General features: G+C 43.2%; 3 protein-coding genes across 3 annotated transcripts in view; all 3 read left to right on the forward strand.

Annotated features, from left to right (window-relative positions):
- Nucleotides 1-74: 74 nt before the first annotated feature.
- On the forward strand, nt 75-19,087 carry LOC136652355 (uncharacterized). Its single transcript, XM_066629293.1, has 15 exons — nt 75-82; nt 412-521; nt 1,889-2,050; nt 2,825-2,971; nt 3,927-4,088; nt 5,507-5,668; nt 6,745-6,906; nt 8,220-8,435; nt 9,210-9,356; nt 13,118-13,279; nt 14,647-14,808; nt 15,583-15,729; nt 16,685-16,846; nt 18,265-18,426; nt 18,909-19,087. Exons 1-15 carry the CDS (start codon nt 75-77, stop codon nt 19,085-19,087), a joined length of 2,250 nt encoding a protein of 749 aa, XP_066485390.1.
- A 130-nt stretch (nt 19,088-19,217) lies between these two features.
- On the forward strand, nt 19,218-25,463 carry LOC136652356 (epididymal sperm-binding protein 1-like). Its single transcript, XM_066629294.1, has 7 exons — nt 19,218-19,225; nt 19,555-19,664; nt 21,032-21,193; nt 21,968-22,114; nt 23,058-23,219; nt 24,640-24,801; nt 25,285-25,463. Exons 1-7 carry the CDS (start codon nt 19,218-19,220, stop codon nt 25,461-25,463), a joined length of 930 nt encoding a protein of 309 aa, XP_066485391.1.
- A 419-nt stretch (nt 25,464-25,882) lies between these two features.
- LOC136652358 (uncharacterized) overlaps nt 25,883-27,029 on the forward strand; it is a 24,067-nt gene continuing 22,920 nt past the window's right edge. Inside the window, exon 1 of the mRNA XM_066629295.1 lies at nt 25,883-26,041. Coding sequence (XP_066485392.1) covers nt 25,883-26,041 — 159 coding nt within the window. The remainder of the gene's footprint in view (nt 26,042-27,029) is intronic.

A 27,029-nucleotide genomic window follows, 5' to 3' on the forward strand; every position in this document is an offset into this window, starting at 1 on the left:
GATAAAATATATATAAGGGCAGAAATTTAGATTATTCAGATAAAAAAATCTTATTAGAATATTTGACTACGCTCATGCTACAGTAATAGAGGTTTTCTTTATCTGTATTTTCTCTCTATTTTTCAATGATGTTGTTTGTTTTCCTTTTTTATTTTATTGTGTGTTTCTCGCTTTTTCTTTATTATAATAATAATGAGAAATGAAAAAAATAAAATATTTGGATTAATAACATTTTTTGAGTAACATACATGTTGCACATCCATTAGCATGTTTGTCTTTACGCAGCCTTTGAATACAGTTTTCTCCCCATCCTTCTTTTTTGACACCCCCTCCCATTTTTGTGCACCACACATCTGCAGAATATGGAGGGAACTCGGGAGGCCAGCCCTGTGTCTTCCCCTTCATCTACAGGAAGCGGACCTTCTACTCCTGCACCAATGAAAATTCAGATGGAAGGTTCTGGTGTGCCACAACGGGGAACTACGACGAGGACGCGAAGTGGAGCTACTGTGCGGACACAAGTAAGATAAGGGGGGATTCAAGAGTAACTGCCAGTTCTAATAAGTCTAAAAATAATGGGTTGAAATGGCAGGGGATCATTGTAGTTCAAGGCGGTGATTATTTGCATTGGTACAATCAATTAGAATTGAATTAGAATTAGATCAAAACTGAGAAGGGCTGTACAGTGTTGTCAGGAAAGTGTTCCAGGAAGATTAAATGACCTCTCTGATACTCACAAAAGTAAACAAGCGGCAAGTACAGATAGTATACACTTGTATAGAGAGGAGAAATTTCATTACTCTCCTGTGTCTGTGCTTTTCTGAAAAAGTTCTTGAAATTGGAATCTGGGGATATTCACATGATTGTCTGAATGCCTTCACCATAATCCCCATATTTCATCTTAAAGCATTCAGTAAGTTCTGCCCCCTTGCATCATTGGGATGGGAGGAGAGCCCATGCTTAGCATGCAGAAGCTTCTAAGATCAGTCCTGGCATTCACCATCCAGGGCTGGGAAAGACCCGTAAGCTTTGAAGTGTGGCTGCCATTCAGGGTAGACCAGTGGTTCCCAAACGTTTTAGCACCAGGACCCACTTTTTAAAGCAGGACTCTATCAGGACCACCTAGGTTTACCAGACTTTAGAAAAGGAGAACTCAAATTTTTTAATATATATATTCATAAATAATAACCACCAGAAAGAAAGACCCACAAACATTTATTTCCCTATATTTACACATATTTGCAAACTGCTGGAGCTCTGCTCCTGGCAGGGTGGATAGCAGCTACAGTATCTGATTTTTGAACAGCTGAGCTTTCAGCTATTCAGCTGTTAGTATACTGATTTTTTCATCACCTTTTGGAGACTCAACTCACACCTGGTCCCGACCCAACAGAGGGTCCTGACCCACAGTTTGAGAACCACTGATGTAGATACTACCAAGTTAGATGGACCAATATCTGACTCCAAAGGCAGCTGTCCGGGTTTTTATCTTAAATGGTTCTTTGAGGAATAGAACTGCCACAACATGAAGAAGCATCTTTCTCTGATTCAACATAATACTCCCAAGGATCTTTTAACTGGAAAATGGACCAGAGCCTCTAAGCAGACTGGATTCTGGAGGGTTGAAATTGGGATTGGGGAGATGCATACAAGGCAGTGTTCATAGCTTGCTCCCAACATTAGCAAGTTGTTGGTGATTGTGCGCTTTAAGTGAATGCCATTGGACAAGTTAAGGGCTTGTGACAAGTGGACTGGATCAGTGGAAGACCCAGGAACTTGAATGCTTCTCTATGCCACATTTCCAGTCTTAATTACTTCCCTCCCAAATAGCTAGAGCTCAATGATGGGGAAAATAAGAACTTTGTCTCTTCTCCTCACCTTCACCCAGGATTATCTGCAAACTCACAGGGGCCCTGCGTCTTCCCTTTCATCTACCGTGGAAAGTCCTATTCATCTTGCACAACAGATGGGGCATCAAAAGGACAGCTCTGGTGTTCTCTCACTAGCAACTATGATGAGAGTCCCAAATGGACCTACTGTAAGCCCTCAGGTGAGAAAAACAGGACAAGGGGAACTTGTTTGAAGATTAGAGTCTCTGTTGGAGAAAATGTGTGGGAAGAGTTTGATGAAGGGACAGGATTATACAGAGCGATGGAACCAAGGGATCTTGTGGGGCATAGGTGTTCTCTCAGCAGGACCAGGGGCATCAGGTATGGCTGTATCTTCCAGAGGAAATGTAGCTAGAATAGCAAAACACCTCTTATTGATAAGGAATCTGACAGCCCAATTCTAACCAAACTGCCCACGCCACAGTGCAGTCGCAATGAAATGGTGGCAGCTGTATCCAATGTGGGCAATAAGGCTGTTGGATGTTCCCCAAGGTAAGGGAGCTTTTGTCCCATTGCCCCAGGGTAAGCCCCAGAAGCCTCTATGGGACTACTCAACCCTGTATCAGGAGTGCGCTGGCGCAGGAAAGTGCAGCCCCATGCCAGCAGATTGGGCTTGCGAAGGGAAATGGGATCTAGCAGGAGCCTCTGCTGCCATCCCGGCCTCCCTCCTGGGTCCATTCCACCTGCCACCTGCTCCCGCACAACCATTCCCCTCCCCATTTTGCCCCACTTCCCGCCCTACCCCATCTTCTCTCCACCCTGACACGCCTCTGCGCTGCTCAGTAGAAAACGTACTGCCATCCGTGCCTGCTGCCTCTCCGATTAGAGTGAGAGGCCGGCATCCATCCGTGCTGGCAACTGACTTGCACCGGCCTAACCCAGGGGTTAGAATTGCGCCCTAAATCTCTTTCCCTTGTGCTTTGTTTCCTTCACAGAGCCTCTTCCTTGCCATTTCCCCTTCATTTACAATGGGAAATCATATTCTGCTTGTACTAAGGATGGATCCCCTGATAACCAACCGTGGTGCGCCACGACTGCAAACTATGACAGCGACAAAAAATGGAGGGCATGTGCTCTTCAAGGTAAGGTATTTGGTGATGGTTGGAATCTTCTTGGAAAGTCCTTATCTGGGCACTCTAGGTCCAGTCTTGGATGTTAGCCTGGTTGGGCAACTGCTCTTCCCCGCCATCCCATCACCCAAGGGAAGGGTGCAGGAGAGCAAGAGAAGGGATGGCTGCTCCTTGCAGGAGTGTCTGCTGCCACCTCTTGGTTGTTCACCCTCTATTTCCCGACAGTAGGATTAGGCATGTGCTGTTTTAAGTCAGTGTTCTTCCATCTGTGGGTTATGGATATAGGGTTCACATAGGGTTCACAATGCCTCATTTGTTAGGTAGTGGAAGCCTTTCAAAGCCCGCCTCTTACAGGAACAAAAATGGTTGAAGATTCACTCCCACTTATTTTCACAATTATCCACATCTTCCCCTAACCTAAGATGGTGATTAAAAAAAAAAACCCTTAGTAGTACTGGCACTGTACCATTCATTTAGCATTCCTGCCCATGCCTTGCCTGCTTCAATGGCTTCACTGAGATAACAGAAGAATGCCACTCCACCCAGAAGGGACAATATCACCAAGAGAAAGCACAATTTCATGGTATGTGCTAGGATCGGTGATGGGACAGTGGCACCGTGGGAGTCAATGACGGTAGTGGGGGCAGAATGGTTTCCAGGATGGGGCTGGATCAGCAGTGGGTCCCTAGTCTCTGATTGATTGATTGATTGATTGATTGATTGATTGATTGATTGATTGGGGTCATGGCAGGAAAAAGGTTGTAGACCACAGGTTTAAAGTTTACTTCTGATTAAATTTACTTCTGGTTACATCTGAAAACCCAAAGTCCAATATTAGTGAAATATTTGGAGTAACATACACATCTGTTAGCATGTCTGTCTTTCTGCAGTATTTAGTATAGTTTTCTCCCAATTGTTCTTTTTGACATCCCCTCCCTCCCCATTTTTATGCACCACACATGTGCAGATTATGAAGGGAACCTGGGGGGCCAGGCCTGTGTCTTCCCCTTCATCTACAAGAAGCGGACCTTCTACAACTGCACCAATGAAAATTCGGACGGAAGGTTCTGGTGTGCCACAACGGGGAACTACGATGAGGACGCGAAGTGGAGCTACTGCTCTGCCACAAGTAAGATAAGTGGGGATTCTAGAATAACAGCCAGTTCTAATATGCCTAAAAATGTCTCAAGCTTCACTCTCACTTATTTTACAAAATTATCCATGTCAGATTTAATATGCTGGAAAATAGGGTTGAAGTGGGAGGGGGTCATTTTATGTTAAGGCCTGTGATGAGTTGTTGGGACAATCAGTTAGAAATGAATTGAATCAAAACTGAGAAGGCTGTATAGTGTAGTCAAGAAAGTGTACCAGGAAGATACTCACAAAAGGAAACAAGGAGTAAACCAACAACCTGTACCAATGGAGAGAAGATATGTCTTTATCCTCCTCTTTTCTGTGCTTTTCTGTAAGAATTCTTCTTGAAATTGGGCTCTGGGGATATACCTGATTGTCTGCACACCTCAACCCTATTTTCCATAATGAATCCTTTGAAGTGCTCTAAGGTCTGCTCCCTTGCATCATTGGAATGGAACTACAAGTGCTTTGCATGCAGAAGCATCAAAGGTCAGTCCTGGCATTCTCCATCCAGGACTGGGAAAGACCCCTACGCTTCAAAGTGCAGCTGCCACTCAGTGTAGACCAGTGGTTCCCAACTTTTTAGCACCAGGACCCGCTTTTTAAAGCAGCACTCTATCTGGACACACCTAGGTTTACCATCATTTTAAAAAAAAATGTGATCTAGAAAGATGTATTCAATTTGTTTATAAATAATATAAATTATAAATAAATTAATAACCACCAGAAAGAAAAATCCACTAACATTTATCTTCCTATATTTACCCGTGCTTGCAAACTGCTGGAGCTCAGCTCCTGGCAGGGCAATATGCAGCTACACTATCTGTTTTTGAACAGCTGAACTTTTTAGCTATTCAGCTGTTAGAATACTGATCTTTTCATTACCCTTTGGGGAGCCACCAAATATCCAGTAGCGACCCACCAGTGGGTCCCGACTGGTAGTTTGGAGCCACAGGTGTAGACTCTACCAAGTTAGATGAACCAGTATCTGACTCAAAAGGCAACTGCCTGTGCTTTTATCTTAAACGGTTATTTGAGGAGTAGAATCGCCACAACCTGAAGAAGTACTCTTTCTCTGACTCTACTTAATGCTCCCAAAGACATTTTAAAATGTGCAAGAGCCTCTTTGCAGACTGGATTCTGGAGAGTGGAAATTGGGATTGGGGGATGCATACAAGGCAATGTTCATAACTTGCTTTCCACATTAGGCTGTAAGCAAGTTGTTGCTGACTGTGTGCTTTAAGTGGTTGCCACTGGGCAAATTAAGGGCTTGTGAAAGGTTGACTGGATCACTGGAGGTACCAGGAACTTGAATGCTTATGCCGTATTTCCAGTGTTAATTGCCTCCCAAATGCCTTGAGCTCGGTGATGGAGAACATAAGAACTTACTCTCTTTTCCTCATCTCCGTGCAGGATTATCTGCAAACTCTCAGGGGCCCTGCGTCTTCCCTTTCATCTACCATGGAAAGTCCTATTCATCTTGCACAGCAGATGGGGCATCGAAGGGACAGCTTTGGTGTTCTCTCACTAACAACTATGATGAGAGTCCCAAATGGATGTACTGTAAGACCTCAGGTAAGAAAAACAGGACAAGGGAAACTTGTTTGAAAATTATTGCCTTTCTCTGTCATTGGATTGCTCTTTTGACTTTAATTCATGATGGTCTGCATAGGCAGGCTTTCTCTAAACCCCAAGGGTTTTTTTTCTTCATAATAAACAGAGAAGTTCTATCTTTCAAGAACTAAACTACCGTACATTCCAGATGGATATTTTCAGGAAGATAATCATTCTACCCACATCCCCTCTCATGCTGACAAACAGCTGCAAACAACTTCTTGTCTCTCACCCAAGAAAACACAGTTTGTTTGTTAGATTCTTAAGGTTTCACCACTCATGGAAGCTTCCGGTGATCTTGAACGGGCGGCCTTCATTGGTTATTTTCAGGCTTAACGGCAGCTCTACCCTCTATACCAGACCTCCTGCCAAAATATCGTATTTTTTGTATTTTCATATAAGTGAGGCAAGAATACTTTATGCACAATATTGGAAAACTATAGACACTCCGTCAATAGAAGAATGGGGGATGAAAGTTATGCAATTTGCAGAGATGAACAAACTGACGACCCTACTTGAAGAGAAATCAACAGATAATTTTATGAAGAACTGGAAACCAATTATTGACGTTCTGCATGAAAGAGAGAACAATGAGTTAACGTGTTGTGGATTTGAAGATTAGATTGTAAGAGATAGAGAATATTATTTCAGAACAATAATTTCAGAAGGGCTGTTGGAGATAAAATATATATAAGGGCAGAAATTTAGATTATTCAGATAAAAAAATCTTATTAGAATATTTGACTACGCTCATGCTACAGTAATAGAGGTTTTCTTTATCTGTATTTTCTCTCTATTTTTCAATGATGTTGTTTGTTTTCCTTTTTTATTTTATTGTGTGTTTCTCGCTTTTTCTTTATTATAATAATAATGAGAAATGAAAAAAATAAAATATTTGGATTAATAACATTTTTTGAGTAACATACATGTTGCACATCCATTAGCATGTTTGTCTTTACGCAGCCTTTGAATACAGTTTTCTCCCCATCCTTCTTTTTTGACACCCCCTCCCATTTTTGTGCACCACACATCTGCAGAATATGGAGGGAACTCGGGAGGCCAGCCCTGTGTCTTCCCCTTCATCTACAGGAAGCGGACCTTCTACTCCTGCACCAATGAAAATTCAGATGGAAGGTTCTGGTGTGCCACAACGGGGAACTACGACGAGGACGCGAAGTGGAGCTACTGTGCGGACACAAGTAAGATAAGGGGGGATTCAAGAGTAACTGCCAGTTCTAATAAGTCTAAAAATAATGGGTTGAAATGGCAGGGGATCATTGTAGTTCAAGGCGGTGATTATTTGCATTGGTACAATCAATTAGAATTGAATTAGAATTAGATCAAAACTGAGAAGGGCTGTACAGTGTTGTCAGGAAAGTGTTCCAGGAAGATTAAATGACCTCTCTGATACTCACAAAAGTAAACAAGCGGCAAGTACAGATAGTATACACTTGTATAGAGAGGAGAAATTTCATTACTCTCCTGTGTCTGTGCTTTTCTGAAAAAGTTCTTGAAATTGGAATCTGGGGATATTCACATGATTGTCTGAATGCCTTCACCATAATCCCCATATTTCATCTTAAAGCATTCAGTAAGTTCTGCCCCCTTGCATCATTGGGATGGGAGGAGAGCCCATGCTTAGCATGCAGAAGCTTCTAAGATCAGTCCTGGCATTCACCATCCAGGGCTGGGAAAGACCCGTAAGCTTTGAAGTGTGGCTGCCATTCAGGGTAGACCAGTGGTTCCCAAACGTTTTAGCACCAGGACCCACTTTTTAAAGCAGGACTCTATCAGGACCACCTAGGTTTACCAGACTTTAGAAAAGGAGAACTCAATTTTTTTTATATATATATTCATAAATAATAACCACCAGAAAGAAAGACCCACAAACATTTATTTCCCTATATTTACACATATTTGCAAACTGCTGGAGCTCTGCTCCTGGCAGGGTGGATAGCAGCTACAGTATCTGATTTTTGAACAGCTGAGCTTTCAGCTATTCAGCTGTTAGTATACTGATTTTTTCATCACCTTTTGGAGACTCAACTCACACCTGGTCCCGACCCAACAGAGGGTCCTGACCCACAGTTTGAGAACCACTGATGTAGATACTACCAAGTTAGATGGACCAATATCTGACTCCAAAGGCAGCTGTCCGGGTTTTTATCTTAAATGGTTCTTTGAGGAATAGAACTGCCACAACATGAAGAAGCATCTTTCTCTGATTCAACATAATACTCCCAAGGATCTTTTAACTGGAAAATGGACCAGAGCCTCTAAGCAGACTGGATTCTGGAGGGTTGAAATTGGGATTGGGGAGATGCATACAAGGCAGTGTTCATAGCTTGCTCCCAACATTAGCAAGTTGTTGGTGATTGTGCGCTTTAAGTGAATGCCATTGGACAAGTTAAGGGCTTGTGACAAGTGGACTGGATCAGTGGAAGACCCAGGAACTTGAATGCTTCTCTATGCCACATTTCCAGTCTTAATTACTTCCCTCCCAAATAGCTAGAGCTCAATGATGGGGAAAATAAGAACTTTGTCTCTTCTCCTCACCTTCACCCAGGATTATCTGCAAACTCACAGGGGCCCTGCGTCTTCCCTTTCATCTACCGTGGAAAGTCCTATTCATCTTGCACAACAGATGGGGCATCAAAAGGACAGCTCTGGTGTTCTCTCACTAGCAACTATGATGAGAGTCCCAAATGGACCTACTGTAAGCCCTCAGGTGAGAAAAACAGGACAAGGGGAACTTGTTTGAAGATTAGAGTCTCTGTTGGAGAAAATGTGTGGGAAGAGTTTGATGAAGGGACAGGATTATACAGAGCGATGGAACCAAGGGATCTTGTGGGGCATAGGTGTTCTCTCAGCAGGACCAGGGGCATCAGGTATGGCTGTATCTTCCAGAGGAAATGTAGCTAGAATAGCAAAACACCTCTTATTGATAAGGAATCTGACAGCCCAATTCTAACCAAACTGCCCACGCCACAGTGCAGTCGCAATGAAATGGTGGCAGCTGTATCCAATGTGGGCAATAAGGCTGTTGGATGTTCCCCAAGGTAAGGGAGCTTTTGTCCCATTGCCCCAGGGTAAGCCCCAGAAGCCTCTATGGGACTACTCAACCCTGTATCAGGAGTGCGCTGGCGCAGGAAAGTGCAGCCCCATGCCAGCAGATTGGGCTTGCGAAGGGAAATGGGATCTAGCAGGAGCCTCTGCTGCCATCCCGGCCTCCCTCCTGGGTCCATTCCACCTGCCACCTGCTCCCGCACAACCATTCCCCTCCCCATTTTGCCCCACTTCCCGCCCTACCCCATCTTCTCTCCACCCTGACACGCCTCTGCGCTGCTCAGTAGAAAACGTACTGCCATCCGTGCCTGCTGCCTCTCCGATTAGAGTGAGAGGCCGGCATCCATCCGTGCTGGCAACTGACTTGCACCGGCCTAACCCAGGGGTTAGAATTGCGCCCTAAATCTCTTTCCCTTGTGCTTTGTTTCCTTCACAGAGCCTCTTCCTTGCCATTTCCCCTTCATTTACAATGGGAAATCATATTCTGCTTGTACTAAGGATGGATCCCCTGATAACCAACCGTGGTGCGCCACGACTGCAAACTATGACAGCGACAAAAAATGGAGGGCATGTGCTCTTCAAGGTAAGGTATTTGGTGATGGTTGGAATCTTCTTGGAAAGTCCTTATCTGGGCACTCTAGGTCCAGTCTTGGATGTTAGCCTGGTTGGGCAACTGCTCTTCCCCGCCATCCCATCACCCAAGGGAAGGGTGCAGGAGAGCAAGAGAAGGGATGGCTGCTCCTTGCAGGAGTGTCTGCTGCCACCTCTTGGTTGTTCACCCTCTATTTCCCGACAGTAGGATTAGGCATGTGCTGTTTTAAGTCAGTGTTCTTCCATCTGTGGGTTATGGATATAGGGTTCACATAGGGTTCACAATGCCTCATTTGTTAGGTAGTGGAAGCCTTTCAAAGCCCGCCTCTTACAGGAACAAAAATGGTTGAAGATTCACTCCCACTTATTTTCACAATTATCCACATCTTCCCCTAACCTAAGATGGTGATTAAAAAAAAAAACCCTTAGTAGTACTGGCACTGTACCATTCATTTAGCATTCCTGCCCATGCCTTGCCTGCTTCAATGGCTTCACTGAGATAACAGAAGAATGCCACTCCACCCAGAAGGGACAATATCACCAAGAGAAAGCACAATTTCATGGTATGTGCTAGGATCGGTGATGGGACAGTGGCACCGTGGGAGTCAATGACGGTAGTGGGGGCAGAATGGTTTCCAGGATGGGGCTGGATCAGCAGTGGGTCCCTAGTCTCTGATTGATTGATTGATTGATTGATTGATTGATTGGGGTCATGGCAGGAAAAAGGTTGTAGACCACAGGTTTAAAGTTTACTTCTGATTAAATTTACTTCTGGTTACATCTGAAAACCCAAAGTCCAATATTAGTGAAATATTTGGAGTAACATACACATCTGTTAGCATGTCTGTCTTTCTGCAGTATTTAGTATAGTTTTCTCCCAATTGTTCTTTTTGACATCCCCTCCCTCCCCATTTTTATGCACCACACATGTGCAGATTATGAAGGGAACCTGGGGGGCCAGGCCTGTGTCTTCCCCTTCATCTACAAGAAGCGGACCTTCTACAACTGCACCAATGAAAATTCGGACGGAAGGTTCTGGTGTGCCACAACGGGGAACTACGATGAGGACGCGAAGTGGAGCTACTGCTCTGCCACAAGTAAGATAAGTGGGGATTCTAGAATAACAGCCAGTTCTAATATGCCTAAAAATGTCTCAAGCTTCACTCTCACTTATTTTACAAAATTATCCATGTCAGATTTAATATGCTGGAAAATAGGGTTGAAGTGGGAGGGGGTCATTTTATGTTAAGGCCTGTGATGAGTTGTTGGGACAATCAGTTAGAAATGAATTGAATCAAAACTGAGAAGGCTGTATAGTGTAGTCAAGAAAGTGTACCAGGAAGATACTCACAAAAGGAAACAAGGAGTAAACCAACAACCTGTACCAATGGAGAGAAGATATGTCTTTATCCTCCTCTTTTCTGTGCTTTTCTGTAAGAATTCTTCTTGAAATTGGGCTCTGGGGATATACCTGATTGTCTGCACACCTCAACCCTATTTTCCATAATGAATCCTTTGAAGTGCTCTAAGGTCTGCTCCCTTGCATCATTGGAATGGAACTACAAGTGCTTTGCATGCAGAAGCATCAAAGGTCAGTCCTGGCATTCTCCATCCAGGACTGGGAAAGACCCCTACGCTTCAAAGTGCAGCTGCCACTCAGTGTAGACCAGTGGTTCCCAACTTTTTAGCACCAGGACCCGCTTTTTAAAGCAGCACTCTATCTGGACACACCTAGGTTTACCATCATTTTAAAAAAAAATGTGATCTAGAAAGATGTATTCAATTTGTTTATAAATAATATAAATTATAAATAAATTAATAACCACCAGAAAGAAAAATCCACTAACATTTATCTTCCTATATTTACCCGTGCTTGCAAACTGCTGGAGCTCAGCTCCTGGCAGGGCAATATGCAGCTACACTATCTGTTTTTGAACAGCTGAACTTTTTAGCTATTCAGCTGTTAGAATACTGATCTTTTCATTACCCTTTGGGGAGCCACCAAATATCCAGTAGCGACCCACCAGTGGGTCCCGACTGGTAGTTTGGAGCCACAGGTGTAGACTCTACCAAGTTAGATGAACCAGTATCTGACTCAAAAGGCAACTGCCTGTGCTTTTATCTTAAACGGTTATTTGAGGAGTAGAATCGCCACAACCTGAAGAAGTACTCTTTCTCTGACTCTACTTAATGCTCCCAAAGACATTTTAAAATGTGCAAGAGCCTCTTTGCAGACTGGATTCTGGAGAGTGGAAATTGGGATTGGGGGATGCATACAAGGCAATGTTCATAACTTGCTTTCCACATTAGGCTGTAAGCAAGTTGTTGCTGACTGTGTGCTTTAAGTGGTTGCCACTGGGCAAATTAAGGGCTTGTGAAAGGTTGACTGGATCACTGGAGGTACCAGGAACTTGAATGCTTATGCCGTATTTCCAGTGTTAATTGCCTCCCAAATGCCTTGAGCTCGGTGATGGAGAACATAAGAACTTACTCTCTTTTCCTCATCTCCGTGCAGGATTATCTGCAAACTCTCAGGGGCCCTGCGTCTTCCCTTTCATCTACCATGGAAAGTCCTATTCATCTTGCACAGCAGATGGGGCATCGAAGGGACAGCTTTGGTGTTCTCTCACTAACAACTATGATGAGAGTCCCAAATGGATGTACTGTAAGACCTCAGGTAAGAAAAACAGGACAAGGGAAACTTGTTTGAAAATTATTGCCTTTCTCTGTCATTGGATTGCTCTTTTGACTTTAATTCATGATGGTCTGCATAGGCAGGCTTTCTCTAAACCCCAAGGGTTTTTTTTCTTCATAATAAACAGAGAAGTTCTATCTTTCAAGAACTAAACTACCGTACATTCCAGATGGATATTTTCAGGAAGATAATCATTCTACCCACATCCCCTCTCATGCTGACAAACAGCTGCAAACAACTTCTTGTCTCTCACCCAAGAAAACACAGTTTGTTTGTTAGATTCTTAAGGTTTCACCACTCATGGAAGCTTCCGGTGATCTTGAACGGGCGGCCTTCATTGGTTATTTTCAGGCTTAACGGCAGCTCTACCCTCTATACCAGACCTCCTGCCAAAATATCGTATTTTTTGTATTTTCATATAAGTGAGGCAAGAATACTTTATGCACAATATTGGAAAACTATAGACACTCCGTCAATAGAAGAATGGGGGATGAAAGTTATGCAATTTGCAGAGATGAACAAACTGACGACCCTACTTGAAGAGAAATCAACAGATAATTTTATGAAGAACTGGAAACCAATTATTGACGTTCTGCATGAAAGAGAGAACAATGAGTTAACGTGTTGTGGATTTGAAGATTAGATTGTAAGAGATAGAGAATATTATTTCAGAACAATAATTTCAGAAGGGCTGTTGGAGATAAAATATATATAAGGGCAGAAATTTAGATTATTCAGATAAAAAAATCTTATTAGAATATTTGACTACGCTCATGCTACAGTAATAGAGGTTTTCTTTATCTGTATTTTCTCTCTATTTTTCAATGATGTTGTTTGTTTTCCTTTTTTATTTTATTGTGTGTTTCTCGCTTTTTCTTTATTATAATAATAATGAGAAATGAAAAAAATAAAATATTTGGATTAATAACATTTTTTGAGTAACATACATGTTGCACATCCATTAGCATGTTTGTCTTTACGCAGCCTTTGAATACAGTTTTCTCCCCATCCTTCTTTTTTGACACCCCCTCCCATTTTTGTGCACCACACATCTGCAGAATATGGAGGGAACTCGGGAGGCCAGCCCTGTGTCTTCCCCTTCATCTACAGGAAGCGGACCTTCTACTCCTGCACCAATGAAAATTCAGATGGAAGGTTCTGGTGTGCCACAACGGGGAACTACGACGAGGACGCGAAGTGGAGCTACTGTGCGGACACAAGTAAGATAAGGGGGGATTCAAGAGTAACTGCCAGTTCTAATAAGTCTAAAAATAATGGGTTGAAATGGCAGGGGATCATTGTAGTTCAAGGCGGTGATTATTTGCATTGGTACAATCAATTAGAATTGAATTAGAATTAGATCAAAACTGAGAAGGGCTGTACAGTGTTGTCAGGAAAGTGTTCCAGGAAGATTAAATGACCTCTCTGATACTCACAAAAGTAAACAAGCGGCAAGTACAGATAGTATACACTTGTATAGAGAGGAGAAATTTCATTACTCTCCTGTGTCTGTGCTTTTCTGAAAAAGTTCTTGAAATTGGAATCTGGGGATATTCACATGATTGTCTGAATGCCTTCACCATAATCCCCATACTTCATCTTAAAGCATTCAGTAAGTTCTGCCCCCTTGCATCATTGGGATGGGAGGAGAGCCCATGCTTAGCATGCAGAAGCTTCTAAGATCAGTCCTGGCATTCACCATCCAGGGCTGGGAAAGACCCGTAAGCTTTGAAGTGTGGCTGCCATTCAGGGTAGACCAGTGGTTCCCAAACGTTTTAGCACCAGGACCCACTTTTTAAAGCAGGACTCTATCAGGACCACCTAGGTTTACCAGACTTTAGAAAAGGAGAACTCAAATTTTTTAATATATATATTCATAAATAATAACCACCAGAAAGAAAGACCCACAAACATTTATTTCCCTATATTTACACATATTTGCAAACTGCTGGAGCTCTGCTCCTGGCAGGGTGGATAGCAGCTACAGTATCTGATTTTTGAACAGCTGAGCTTTCAGCTATTCAGCTGTTAGTATACTGATTTTTTCATCACCTTTTGGAGACTCAACTCACACCTGGTCCCGACCCAACAGAGGGTCCTGACCCACAGTTTGAGAACCACTGATGTAGATACTACCAAGTTAGATGGACCAATATCTGACTCCAAAGGCAGCTGTCCGGGTTTTTATCTTAAATGGTTCTTTGAGGAATAGAACTGCCACAACATGAAGAAGCATCTTTCTCTGATTCAACATAATACTCCCAAGGATCTTTTAACTGGAAAATGGACCAGAGCCTCTAAGCAGACTGGATTCTGGAGGGTTGAAATTGGGATTGGGGAGATGCATACAAGGCAGTGTTCATAGCTTGCTCCCAACATTAGCAAGTTGTTGGTGATTGTGCGCTTTAAGTGAATGCCATTGGACAAGTTAAGGGCTTGTGACAAGTGGACTGGATCAGTGGAAGACCCAGGAACTTGAATGCTTCTCTATGCCACATTTCCAGTCTTAATTACTTCCCTCCCAAATAGCTAGAGCTCAATGATGGGGAAAATAAGAACTTTGTCTCTTCTCCTCACCTTCACCCAGGATTATCTGCAAACTCACAGGGGCCCTGCGTCTTCCCTTTCATCTACCGTGGAAAGTCCTATTCATCTTGCACAACAGATGGGGCATCAAAAGGACAGCTCTGGTGTTCTCTCACTAGCAACTATGATGAGAGTCCCAAATGGACCTACTGTAAGCCCTCAGGTGAGAAAAACAGGACAAGGGGAACTTGTTTGAAGATTAGAGTCTCTGTTGGAGAAAATGTGTGGGAAGAGTTTGATGAAGGGACAGGATTATACAGAGCGATGGAACCAAGGGATCTTGTGGGGCATAGGTGTTCTCTCAGCAGGACCAGGGGCATCAGGTATGGCTGTATCTTCCAGAGGAAATGTAGCTAGAATAGCAAAACACCTCTTATTGATAAGGAATCTGACAGCCCAATTCTAACCAAACTGCCCACGCCACAGTGCAGTCGCAATGAAATGGTGGCAGCTGTATCCAATGTGGGCAATAAGGCTGTTGGATGTTCCCCAAGGTAAGGGAGCTTTTGTCCCATTGCCCCAGGGTAAGCCCCAGAAGCCTCTATGGGACTACTCAACCCTGTATCAGGAGTGCGCTGGCGCAGGAAAGTGCAGCCCCATGCCAGCAGATTGGGCTTGCGAAGGGAAATGGGATCTAGCAGGAGCCTCTGCTGCCATCCCGGCCTCCCTCCTGGGTCCATTCCACCTGCCACCTGCTCCCGCACAACCATTCCCCTCCCCATTTTGCCCCACTTCCCGCCCTACCCCATCTTCTCTCCACCCTGACACGCCTCTGCGCTGCTCAGTAGAAAACGTACTGCCATCCGTGCCTGCTGCCTCTCCGATTAGAGTGAGAGGCCGGCATCCATCCGTGCTGGCAACTGACTTGCACCGGCCTAACCCAGGGGTTAGAATTGCGCCCTAAATCTCTTTCCCTTGTGCTTTGTTTCCTTCACAGAGCCTCTTCCTTGCCATTTCCCCTTCATTTACAATGGGAAATCATATTCTGCTTGTACTAAGGATGGATCCCCTGATAACCAACCGTGGTGCGCCACGACTGCAAACTATGACAGCGACAAAAAATGGAGGGCATGTGCTCTTCAAGGTAAGGTATTTGGTGATGGTTGGAATCTTCTTGGAAAGTCCTTATCTGGGCACTCTAGGTCCAGTCTTGGATGTTAGCCTGGTTGGGCAACTGCTCTTCCCCGCCATCCCATCACCCAAGGGAAGGGTGCAGGAGAGCAAGAGAAGGGATGGCTGCTCCTTGCAGGAGTGTCTGCTGCCACCTCTTGGTTGTTCACCCTCTATTTCCCGACAGTAGGATTAGGCATGTGCTGTTTTAAGTCAGTGTTCTTCCATCTGTGGGTTATGGATATAGGGTTCACATAGGGTTCACAATGCCTCATTTGTTAGGTAGTGGAAGCCTTTCAAAGCCCGCCTCTTACAGGAACAAAAATGGTTGAAGATTCACTCCCACTTATTTTCACAATTATCCACATCTTCCCCTAACCTAAGATGGTGATTAAAAAAAAAAACCCTTAGTAGTACTGGCACTGTACCATTCATTTAGCATTCCTGCCCATGCCTTGCCTGCTTCAATGGCTTCACTGAGATAACAGAAGAATGCCACTCCACCCAGAAGGGACAATATCACCAAGAGAAAGCACAATTTCATGGTATGTGCTAGGATCGGTGATGGGACAGTGGCACCGTGGGAGTCAATGACGGTAGTGGGGGCAGAATGGTTTCCAGGATGGGGCTGGATCAGCAGTGGGTCCCTAGTCTCTGATTGATTGATTGATTGATTGATTGATTGATTGATTGATTGATTGGGGTCATGGCAGGAAAAAGGTTGTAGACCACAGGTTTAAAGTTTACTTCTGATTAAATTTACTTCTGGTTACATCTGAAAACCCAAAGTCCAATATTAGTGAAATATTTGGAGTAACATACACATCTGTTAGCATGTCTGTCTTTCTGCAGTATTTAGTATAGTTTTCTCCCAATTGTTCTTTTTGACATCCCCTCCCTCCCCATTTTTATGCACCACACATGTGCAGATTATGAAGGGAACCTGGGGGGCCAGGCCTGTGTCTTCCCCTTCATCTACAAGAAGCGGACCTTCTACAACTGCACCAATGAAAATTCGGACGGAAGGTTCTGGTGTGCCACAACGGGGAACTACGATGAGGACGCGAAGTGGAGCTACTGCTCTGCCACAAGTAAGATAAGTGGGGATTCTAGAATAACAGCCAGTTCTAATATGCCTAAAAATGTCTCAAGCTTCACTCTCACTTATTTTACAAAATTATCCATGTCAGATTTAATATGCTGGAAAATAGGGTTGAAGTGGGAGGGGGTCATTTTATGTTAAGGCCTGTGATGAGTTGTTGGGACAATCAGTTAGAAATGAATTGAATCAAAACTGAGAAGGCTGTATAGTGTAGTCAAGAAAGTGTACCAGGAAGATACTCACAAAAGGAAACAAGGAGTAAACCAACAACCTGTACCAATGGAGAGAAGATATGTCTTTATCCTCCTCTTTTCTGTGCTTTTCTGTAAGAATTCTTCTTGAAATTGGGCTCTGGGGATATACCTGATTGTCTGCACACCTCAACCCTATTTTCCATAATGAATCCTTTGAAGTGCTCTAAGGTCTGCTCCCTTGCATCATTGGAATGGAACTACAAGTGCTTTGCATGCAGAAGCATCAAAGGTCAGTCCTGGCATTCTCCATCCAGGACTGGGAAAGACCCCTACGCTTCAAAGTGCAGCTGCCACTCAGTGTAGACCAGTGGTTCCCAACTTTTTAGCACCAGGACCCGCTTTTTAAAGCAGCACTCTATCTGGACACACCTAGGTTTACCATCATTTTAAAAAAAAATGTGATCTAGAAAGATGTATTCAATTTGTTTATAAATAATATAAATTATAAATAAATTAATAACCACCAGAAAGAAAAATCCACTAACATTTATCTTCCTATATTTACCCGTGCTTGCAAACTGCTGGAGCTCAGCTCCTGGCAGGGCAATATGCAGCTACACTATCTGTTTTTGAACAGCTGAACTTTTTAGCTATTCAGCTGTTAGAATACTGATCTTTTCATTACCCTTTGGGGAGCCACCAAATATCCAGTAGCGACCCACCAGTGGGTCCCGACTGGTAGTTTGGAGCCACAGGTGTAGACTCTACCAAGTTAGATGAACCAGTATCTGACTCAAAAGGCAACTGCCTGTGCTTTTATCTTAAACGGTTATTTGAGGAGTAGAATCGCCACAACCTGAAGAAGTACTCTTTCTCTGACTCTACTTAATGCTCCCAAAGACATTTTAAAATGTGCAAGAGCCTCTTTGCAGACTGGATTCTGGAGAGTGGAAATTGGGATTGGGGGATGCATACAAGGCAATGTTCATAACTTGCTTTCCACATTAGGCTGTAAGCAAGTTGTTGCTGACTGTGTGCTTTAAGTGGTTGCCACTGGGCAAATTAAGGGCTTGTGAAAGGTTGACTGGATCACTGGAGGTACCAGGAACTTGAATGCTTATGCCGTATTTCCAGTGTTAATTGCCTCCCAAATGCCTTGAGCTCGGTGATGGAGAACATAAGAACTTACTCTCTTTTCCTCATCTCCGTGCAGGATTATCTGCAAACTCTCAGGGGCCCTGCGTCTTCCCTTTCATCTACCATGGAAAGTCCTATTCATCTTGCACAGCAGATGGGGCATCGAAGGGACAGCTTTGGTGTTCTCTCACTAACAACTATGATGAGAGTCCCAAATGGATGTACTGTAAGACCTCAGGTAAGAAAAACAGGACAAGGGAAACTTGTTTGAAAATTATTGCCTTTCTCTGTCATTGGATTGCTCTTTTGACTTTAATTCATGATGGTCTGCATAGGCAGGCTTTCTCTAAACCCCAAGGGTTTTTTTTCTTCATAATAAACAGAGAAGTTCTATCTTTCAAGAACTAAACTACCGTACATTCCAGATGGATATTTTCAGGAAGATAATCATTCTACCCACATCCCCTCTCATGCTGACAAACAGCTGCAAACAACTTCTTGTCTCTCACCCAAGAAAACACAGTTTGTTTGTTAGATTCTTAAGGTTTCACCACTCATGGAAGCTTCCGGTGATCTTGAACGGGCGGCCTTCATTGGTTATTTTCAGGCTTAACGGCAGCTCTACCCTCTATACCAGACCTCCTGCCAAAATATCGTATTTTTTGTATTTTCATATAAGTGAGGCAAGAATACTTTATGCACAATATTGGAAAACTATAGACACTCCGTCAATAGAAGAATGGGGGATGAAAGTTATGCAATTTGCAGAGATGAACAAACTGACGACCCTACTTGAAGAGAAATCAACAGATAATTTTATGAAGAACTGGAAACCAATTATTGACGTTCTGCATGAAAGAGAGAACAATGAGTTAACGTGTTGTGGATTTGAAGATTAGATTGTAAGAGATAGAGAATATTATTTCAGAACAATAATTTCAGAAGGGCTGTTGGAGATAAAATATATATAAGGGCAGAAATTTAGATTATTCAGATAAAAAAATCTTATTAGAATATTTGACTACGCTCATGCTACAGTAATAGAGGTTTTCTTTATCTGTATTTTCTCTCTATTTTTCAATGATGTTGTTTGTTTTCCTTTTTTATTTTATTGTGTGTTTCTCGCTTTTTCTTTATTATAATAATAATGAGAAATGAAAAAAATAAAATATTTGGATTAATAACATTTTTTGAGTAACATACATGTTGCACATCCATTAGCATGTTTGTCTTTACGCAGCCTTTGAATACAGTTTTCTCCCCATCCTTCTTTTTTGACACCCCCTCCCATTTTTGTGCACCACACATCTGCAGAATATGGAGGGAACTCGGGAGGCCAGCCCTGTGTCTTCCCCTTCATCTACAGGAAGCGGACCTTCTACTCCTGCACCAATGAAAATTCAGATGGAAGGTTCTGGTGTGCCACAACGGGGAACTACGACGAGGACGCGAAGTGGAGCTACTGTGCGGACACAAGTAAGATAAGGGGGGATTCAAGAGTAACTGCCAGTTCTAATAAGTCTAAAAATAATGGGTTGAAATGGCAGGGGATCATTGTAGTTCAAGGCGGTGATTATTTGCATTGGTACAATCAATTAGAATTGAATTAGAATTAGATCAAAACTGAGAAGGGCTGTACAGTGTTGTCAGGAAAGTGTTCCAGGAAGATTAAATGACCTCTCTGATACTCACAAAAGTAAACAAGCGGCAAGTACAGATAGTATACACTTGTATAGAGAGGAGAAATTTCATTACTCTCCTGTGTCTGTGCTTTTCTGAAAAAGTTCTTGAAATTGGAATCTGGGGATATTCACATGATTGTCTGAATGCCTTCACCATAATCCCCATATTTCATCTTAAAGCATTCAGTAAGTTCTGCCCCCTTGCATCATTGGGATGGGAGGAGAGCCCATGCTTAGCATGCAGAAGCTTCTAAGATCAGTCCTGGCATTCACCATCCAGGGCTGGGAAAGACCCGTAAGCTTTGAAGTGTGGCTGCCATTCAGGGTAGACCAGTGGTTCCCAAACGTTTTAGCACCAGGACCCACTTTTTAAAGCAGGACTCTATCAGGACCACCTAGGTTTACCAGACTTTAGAAAAGGAGAACTCAATTTTTTTTATATATATATTCATAAATAATAACCACCAGAAAGAAAGACCCACAAACATTTATTTCCCTATATTTACACATATTTGCAAACTGCTGGAGCTCTGCTCCTGGCAGGGTGGATAGCAGCTACAGTATCTGATTTTTGAACAGCTGAGCTTTCAGCTATTCAGCTGTTAGTATACTGATTTTTTCATCACCTTTTGGAGACTCAACTCACACCTGGTCCCGACCCAACAGAGGGTCCTGACCCACAGTTTGAGAACCACTGATGTAGATACTACCAAGTTAGATGGACCAATATCTGACTCCAAAGGCAGCTGTCCGGGTTTTTATCTTAAATGGTTCTTTGAGGAATAGAACTGCCACAACATGAAGAAGCATCTTTCTCTGATTCAACATAATACTCCCAAGGATCTTTTAACTGGAAAATGGACCAGAGCCTCTAAGCAGACTGGATTCTGGAGGGTTGAAATTGGGATTGGGGAGATGCATACAAGGCAGTGTTCATAGCTTGCTCCCAACATTAGCAAGTTGTTGGTGATTGTGCGCTTTAAGTGAATGCCATTGGACAAGTTAAGGGCTTGTGACAAGTGGACTGGATCAGTGGAAGACCCAGGAACTTGAATGCTTCTCTATGCCACATTTCCAGTCTTAATTACTTCCCTCCCAAATAGCTAGAGCTCAATGATGGGGAAAATAAGAACTTTGTCTCTTCTCCTCACCTTCACCCAGGATTATCTGCAAACTCACAGGGGCCCTGCGTCTTCCCTTTCATCTACCGTGGAAAGTCCTATTCATCTTGCACAACAGATGGGGCATCAAAAGGACAGCTCTGGTGTTCTCTCACTAGCAACTATGATGAGAGTCCCAAATGGACCTACTGTAAGCCCTCAGGTGAGAAAAACAGGACAAGGGGAACTTGTTTGAAGATTAGAGTCTCTGTTGGAGAAAATGTGTGGGAAGAGTTTGATGAAGGGACAGGATTATACAGAGCGATGGAACCAAGGGATCTTGTGGGGCATAGGTGTTCTCTCAGCAGGACCAGGGGCATCAGGTATGGCTGTATCTTCCAGAGGAAATGTAGCTAGAATAGCAAAACACCTCTTATTGATAAGGAATCTGACAGCCCAATTCTAACCAAACTGCCCACGCCACAGTGCAGTCGCAATGAAATGGTGGCAGCTGTATCCAATGTGGGCAATAAGGCTGTTGGATGTTCCCCAAGGTAAGGGAGCTTTTGTCCCATTGCCCCAGGGTAAGCCCCAGAAGCCTCTATGGGACTACTCAACCCTGTATCAGGAGTGCGCTGGCGCAGGAAAGTGCAGCCCCATGCCAGCAGATTGGGCTTGCGAAGGGAAATGGGATCTAGCAGGAGCCTCTGCTGCCATCCCGGCCTCCCTCCTGGGTCCATTCCACCTGCCACCTGCTCCCGCACAACCATTCCCCTCCCCATTTTGCCCCACTTCCCGCCCTACCCCATCTTCTCTCCACCCTGACACGCCTCTGCGCTGCTCAGTAGAAAACGTACTGCCATCCGTGCCTGCTGCCTCTCCGATTAGAGTGAGAGGCCGGCATCCATCCGTGCTGGCAACTGACTTGCACCGGCCTAACCCAGGGGTTAGAATTGCGCCCTAAATCTCTTTCCCTTGTGCTTTGTTTCCTTCACAGAGCCTCTTCCTTGCCATTTCCCCTTCATTTACAATGGGAAATCATATTCTGCTTGTACTAAGGATGGATCCCCTGATAACCAACCGTGGTGCGCCACGACTGCAAACTATGACAGCGACAAAAAATGGAGGGCATGTGCTCTTCAAGGTAAGGTATTTGGTGATGGTTGGAATCTTCTTGGAAAGTCCTTATCTGGGCACTCTAGGTCCAGTCTTGGATGTTAGCCTGGTTGGGCAACTGCTCTTCCCCGCCATCCCATCACCCAAGGGAAGGGTGCAGGAGAGCAAGAGAAGGGATGGCTGCTCCTTGCAGGAGTGTCTGCTGCCACCTCTTGGTTGTTCACCCTCTATTTCCCGACAGTAGGATTAGGCATGTGCTGTTTTAAGTCAGTGTTCTTCCATCTGTGGGTTATGGATATAGGGTTCACATAGGGTTCACAATGCCTCATTTGTTAGGTAGTGGAAGCCTTTCAAAGCCCGCCTCTTACAGGAACAAAAATGGTTGAAGATTCACTCCCACTTATTTTCACAATTATCCACATCTTCCCCTAACCTAAGATGGTGATTAAAAAAAAAAACCCTTAGTAGTACTGGCACTGTACCATTCATTTAGCATTCCTGCCCATGCCTTGCCTGCTTCAATGGCTTCACTGAGATAACAGAAGAATGCCACTCCACCCAGAAGGGACAATATCACCAAGAGAAAGCACAATTTCATGGTATGTGCTAGGATCGGTGATGGGACAGTGGCACCGTGGGAGTCAATGACGGTAGTGGGGGCAGAATGGTTTCCAGGATGGGGCTGGATCAGCAGTGGGTCCCTAGTCTCTGATTGATTGATTGATTGATTGATTGATTGATTGGGGTCATGGCAGGAAAAAGGTTGTAGACCACAGGTTTAAAGTTTACTTCTGATTAAATTTACTTCTGGTTACATCTGAAAACCCAAAGTCCAATATTAGTGAAATATTTGGAGTAACATACACATCTGTTAGCATGTCTGTCTTTCTGCAGTATTTAGTATAGTTTTCTCCCAATTGTTCTTTTTGACATCCCCTCCCTCCCCATTTTTATGCACCACACATGTGCAGATTATGAAGGGAACCTGGGGGGCCAGGCCTGTGTCTTCCCCTTCATCTACAAGAAGCGGACCTTCTACAACTGCACCAATGAAAATTCGGACGGAAGGTTCTGGTGTGCCACAACGGGGAACTACGATGAGGACGCGAAGTGGAGCTACTGCTCTGCCACAAGTAAGATAAGTGGGGATTCTAGAATAACAGCCAGTTCTAATATGCCTAAAAATGTCTCAAGCTTCACTCTCACTTATTTTACAAAATTATCCATGTCAGATTTAATATGCTGGAAAATAGGGTTGAAGTGGGAGGGGGTCATTTTATGTTAAGGCCTGTGATGAGTTGTTGGGACAATCAGTTAGAAATGAATTGAATCAAAACTGAGAAGGCTGTATAGTGTAGTCAAGAAAGTGTACCAGGAAGATACTCACAAAAGGAAACAAGGAGTAAACCAACAACCTGTACCAATGGAGAGAAGATATGTCTTTATCCTCCTCTTTTCTGTGCTTTTCTGTAAGAATTCTTCTTGAAATTGGGCTCTGGGGATATACCTGATTGTCTGCACACCTCAACCCTATTTTCCATAATGAATCCTTTGAAGTGCTCTAAGGTCTGCTCCCTTGCATCATTGGAATGGAACTACAAGTGCTTTGCATGCAGAAGCATCAAAGGTCAGTCCTGGCATTCTCCATCCAGGACTGGGAAAGACCCCTACGCTTCAAAGTGCAGCTGCCACTCAGTGTAGACCAGTGGTTCCCAACTTTTTAGCACCAGGACCCGCTTTTTAAAGCAGCACTCTATCTGGACACACCTAGGTTTACCATCATTTTAAAAAAAAAATGTGATCTAGAAAGATGTATTCAATTTGTTTATAAATAATATAAATTATAAATAAATTAATAACCACCAGAAAAGAAAAATCCACTAACATTTATCTTCCTATATTTACCCGTGCTTGCAAACTGCTGGAGCTCAGCTCCTGGCAGGGCAATATGCAGCTACACTATCTGTTTTTGAACAGCTGAACTTTTTAGCTATTCAGCTGTTAGAATACTGATCTTTTCATTACCCTTTGGGGAGCCACCAAATATCCAGTAGCGACCCACCAGTGGGTCCCGACTGGTAGTTTGGAGCCACAGGTGTAGACTCTACCAAGTTAGATGAACCAGTATCTGACTCAAAAGGCAACTGCCTGTGCTTTTATCTTAAACGGTTATTTGAGGAGTAGAATCGCCACAACCTGAAGAAGTACTCTTTCTCTGACTCTACTTAATGCTCCCAAAGACATTTTAAAATGTGCAAGAGCCTCTTTGCAGACTGGATTCTGGAGAGTGGAAATTGGGATTGGGGGATGCATACAAGGCAATGTTCATAACTTGCTTTCCACATTAGGCTGTAAGCAAGTTGTTGCTGACTGTGTGCTTTAAGTGGTTGCCACTGGGCAAATTAAGGGCTTGTGAAAGGTTGACTGGATCACTGGAGGTACCAGGAACTTGAATGCTTATGCCGTATTTCCAGTGTTAATTGCCTCCCAAATGCCTTGAGCTCGGTGATGGAGAACATAAGAACTTACTCTCTTTTCCTCATCTCCGTGCAGGATTATCTGCAAACTCTCAGGGGCCCTGCGTCTTCCCTTTCATCTACCATGGAAAGTCCTATTCATCTTGCACAGCAGATGGGGCATCGAAGGGACAGCTTTGGTGTTCTCTCACTAACAACTATGATGAGAGTCCCAAATGGATGTACTGTAAGACCTCAGGTAAGAAAAACAGGACAAGGGAAACTTGTTTGAAAATTATTGCCTTTCTCTGTCATTGGATTGCTCTTTTGACTTTAATTCATGATGGTCTGCATAGGCAGGCTTTCTCTAAACCCCAAGGGTTTTTTTTTCTTCATAATAAACAGAGAAGTTCTATCTTTCAAGAACTAAACTACCGTACATTCCAGATGGATATTTTCAGGAAGATAATCATTCTACCCACATCCCCTCTCATGCTGACAAACAGCTGCAAACAACTTCTTGTCTCTCACCCAAGAAAACACAGTTTGTTTGTTAGATTCTTAAGGTTTCACCACTCATGGAAGCTTCCGGTGATCTTGAACGGGCGGCCTTCATTGGTTATTTTCAGGCTTAACGGCAGCTCTACCCTCTATACCAGACCTCCTGCCAAAATATCGTATTTTTTGTATTTTCATATAAGTGAGGCAAGAATACTTTATGCACAATATTGGAAAACTATAGACACTCCGTCAATAGAAGAATGGGGGATGAAAGTTATGCAATTTGCAGAGATGAACAAACTGACGACCCTACTTGAAGAGAAATCAACAGATAATTTTATGAAGAACTGGAAACCAATTATTGACGTTCTGCATGAAAGAGAGAACAATGAGTTAACGTGTTGTGGATTTGAAGATTAGATTGTAAGAGATAGAGAATATTATTTCAGAACAATAATTTCAGAAGGGCTGTTGGAGATAAAATATATATAAGGGCAGAAATTTAGATTATTCAGATAAAAAAATCTTATTAGAATATTTGACTACGCTCATGCTACAGTAATAGAGGTTTTCTTTATCTGTATTTTCTCTCTATTTTTCAATGATGTTGTTTGTTTTCCTTTTTTATTTTATTGTGTGTTTCTCGCTTTTTCTTTATTATAATAATAATGAGAAATGAAAAAAATAAAATATTTGGATTAATAACATTTTTTTGAGTAACATACATGTTGCACATCCATTAGCATGTTTGTCTTTACGCAGCCTTTGAATACAGTTTTCTCCCCATCCTTCTTTTTTGACACCCCCTCCCATTTTTGTGCACCACACATCTGCAGAATATGGAGGGAACTCGGGAGGCCAGCCCTGTGTCTTCCCCTTCATCTACAGGAAGCGGACCTTCTACTCCTGCACCAATGAAAATTCAGATGGAAGGTTCTGGTGTGCCACAACGGGGAACTACGACGAGGACGCGAAGTGGAGCTACTGTGCGGACACAAGTAAGATAAGGGGGGATTCAAGAGTAACTGCCAGTTCTAATAAGTCTAAAAATAATGGGTTGAAATGGCAGGGGATCATTGTAGTTCAAGGCGGTGATTATTTGCATTGGTACAATCAATTAGAATTGAATTAGAATTAGATCAAAACTGAGAAGGGCTGTACAGTGTTGTCAGGAAAGTGTTCCAGGAAGATTAAATGACCTCTCTGATACTCACAAAAGTAAAACAAGCGGCAAGTACAGATAGTATACACTTGTATAGAGAGGAGAAATTTCATTACTCTCCTGTGTCTGTGCTTTTCTGAAAAAGTTCTTGAAATTGGAATCTGGGGATATTCACATGATTGTCTGAATGCCTTCACCATAATCCCCATACTTCATCTTAAAGCATTCAGTAAGTTCTGCCCCCTTGCATCATTGGGATGGGAGGAGAGCCCATGCTTAGCATGCAGAAGCTTCTAAGATCAGTCCTGGCATTCACCATCCAGGGCTGGGAAAGACCCGTAAGCTTTGAAGTGTGGCTGCCATTCAGGGTAGACCAGTGGTTCCCAAACGTTTTAGCACCAGGACCCACTTTTTAAAGCAGGACTCTATCAGGACCACCTAGGTTTACCAGACTTTAGAAAAGGAGAACTCAAATTTTTTAATATATATATTCATAAATAATAACCACCAGAAAGAAAGACCCACAAACATTTATTTCCCTATATTTACACATATTTGCAAACTGCTGGAGCTCTGCTCCTGGCAGGGTGGATAGCAGCTACAGTATCTGATTTTTGAACAGCTGAGCTTTCAGCTATTCAGCTGTTAGTATACTGATTTTTTCATCACCTTTTGGAGACTCAACTCACACCTGGTCCCGACCCAACAGAGGGTCCTGACCCACAGTTTGAGAACCACTGATGTAGATACTACCAAGTTAGATGGACCAATATCTGACTCCAAAGGCAGCTGTCCGGGTTTTTATCTTAAATGGTTCTTTGAGA

Source organism: Tiliqua scincoides, chromosome 5 (genome assembly GCF_035046505.1).
Source record: "Tiliqua scincoides isolate rTilSci1 chromosome 5, rTilSci1.hap2, whole genome shotgun sequence".
NCBI classification, from domain to species: Eukaryota; Metazoa; Chordata; class Lepidosauria; order Squamata; family Scincidae; genus Tiliqua; species Tiliqua scincoides.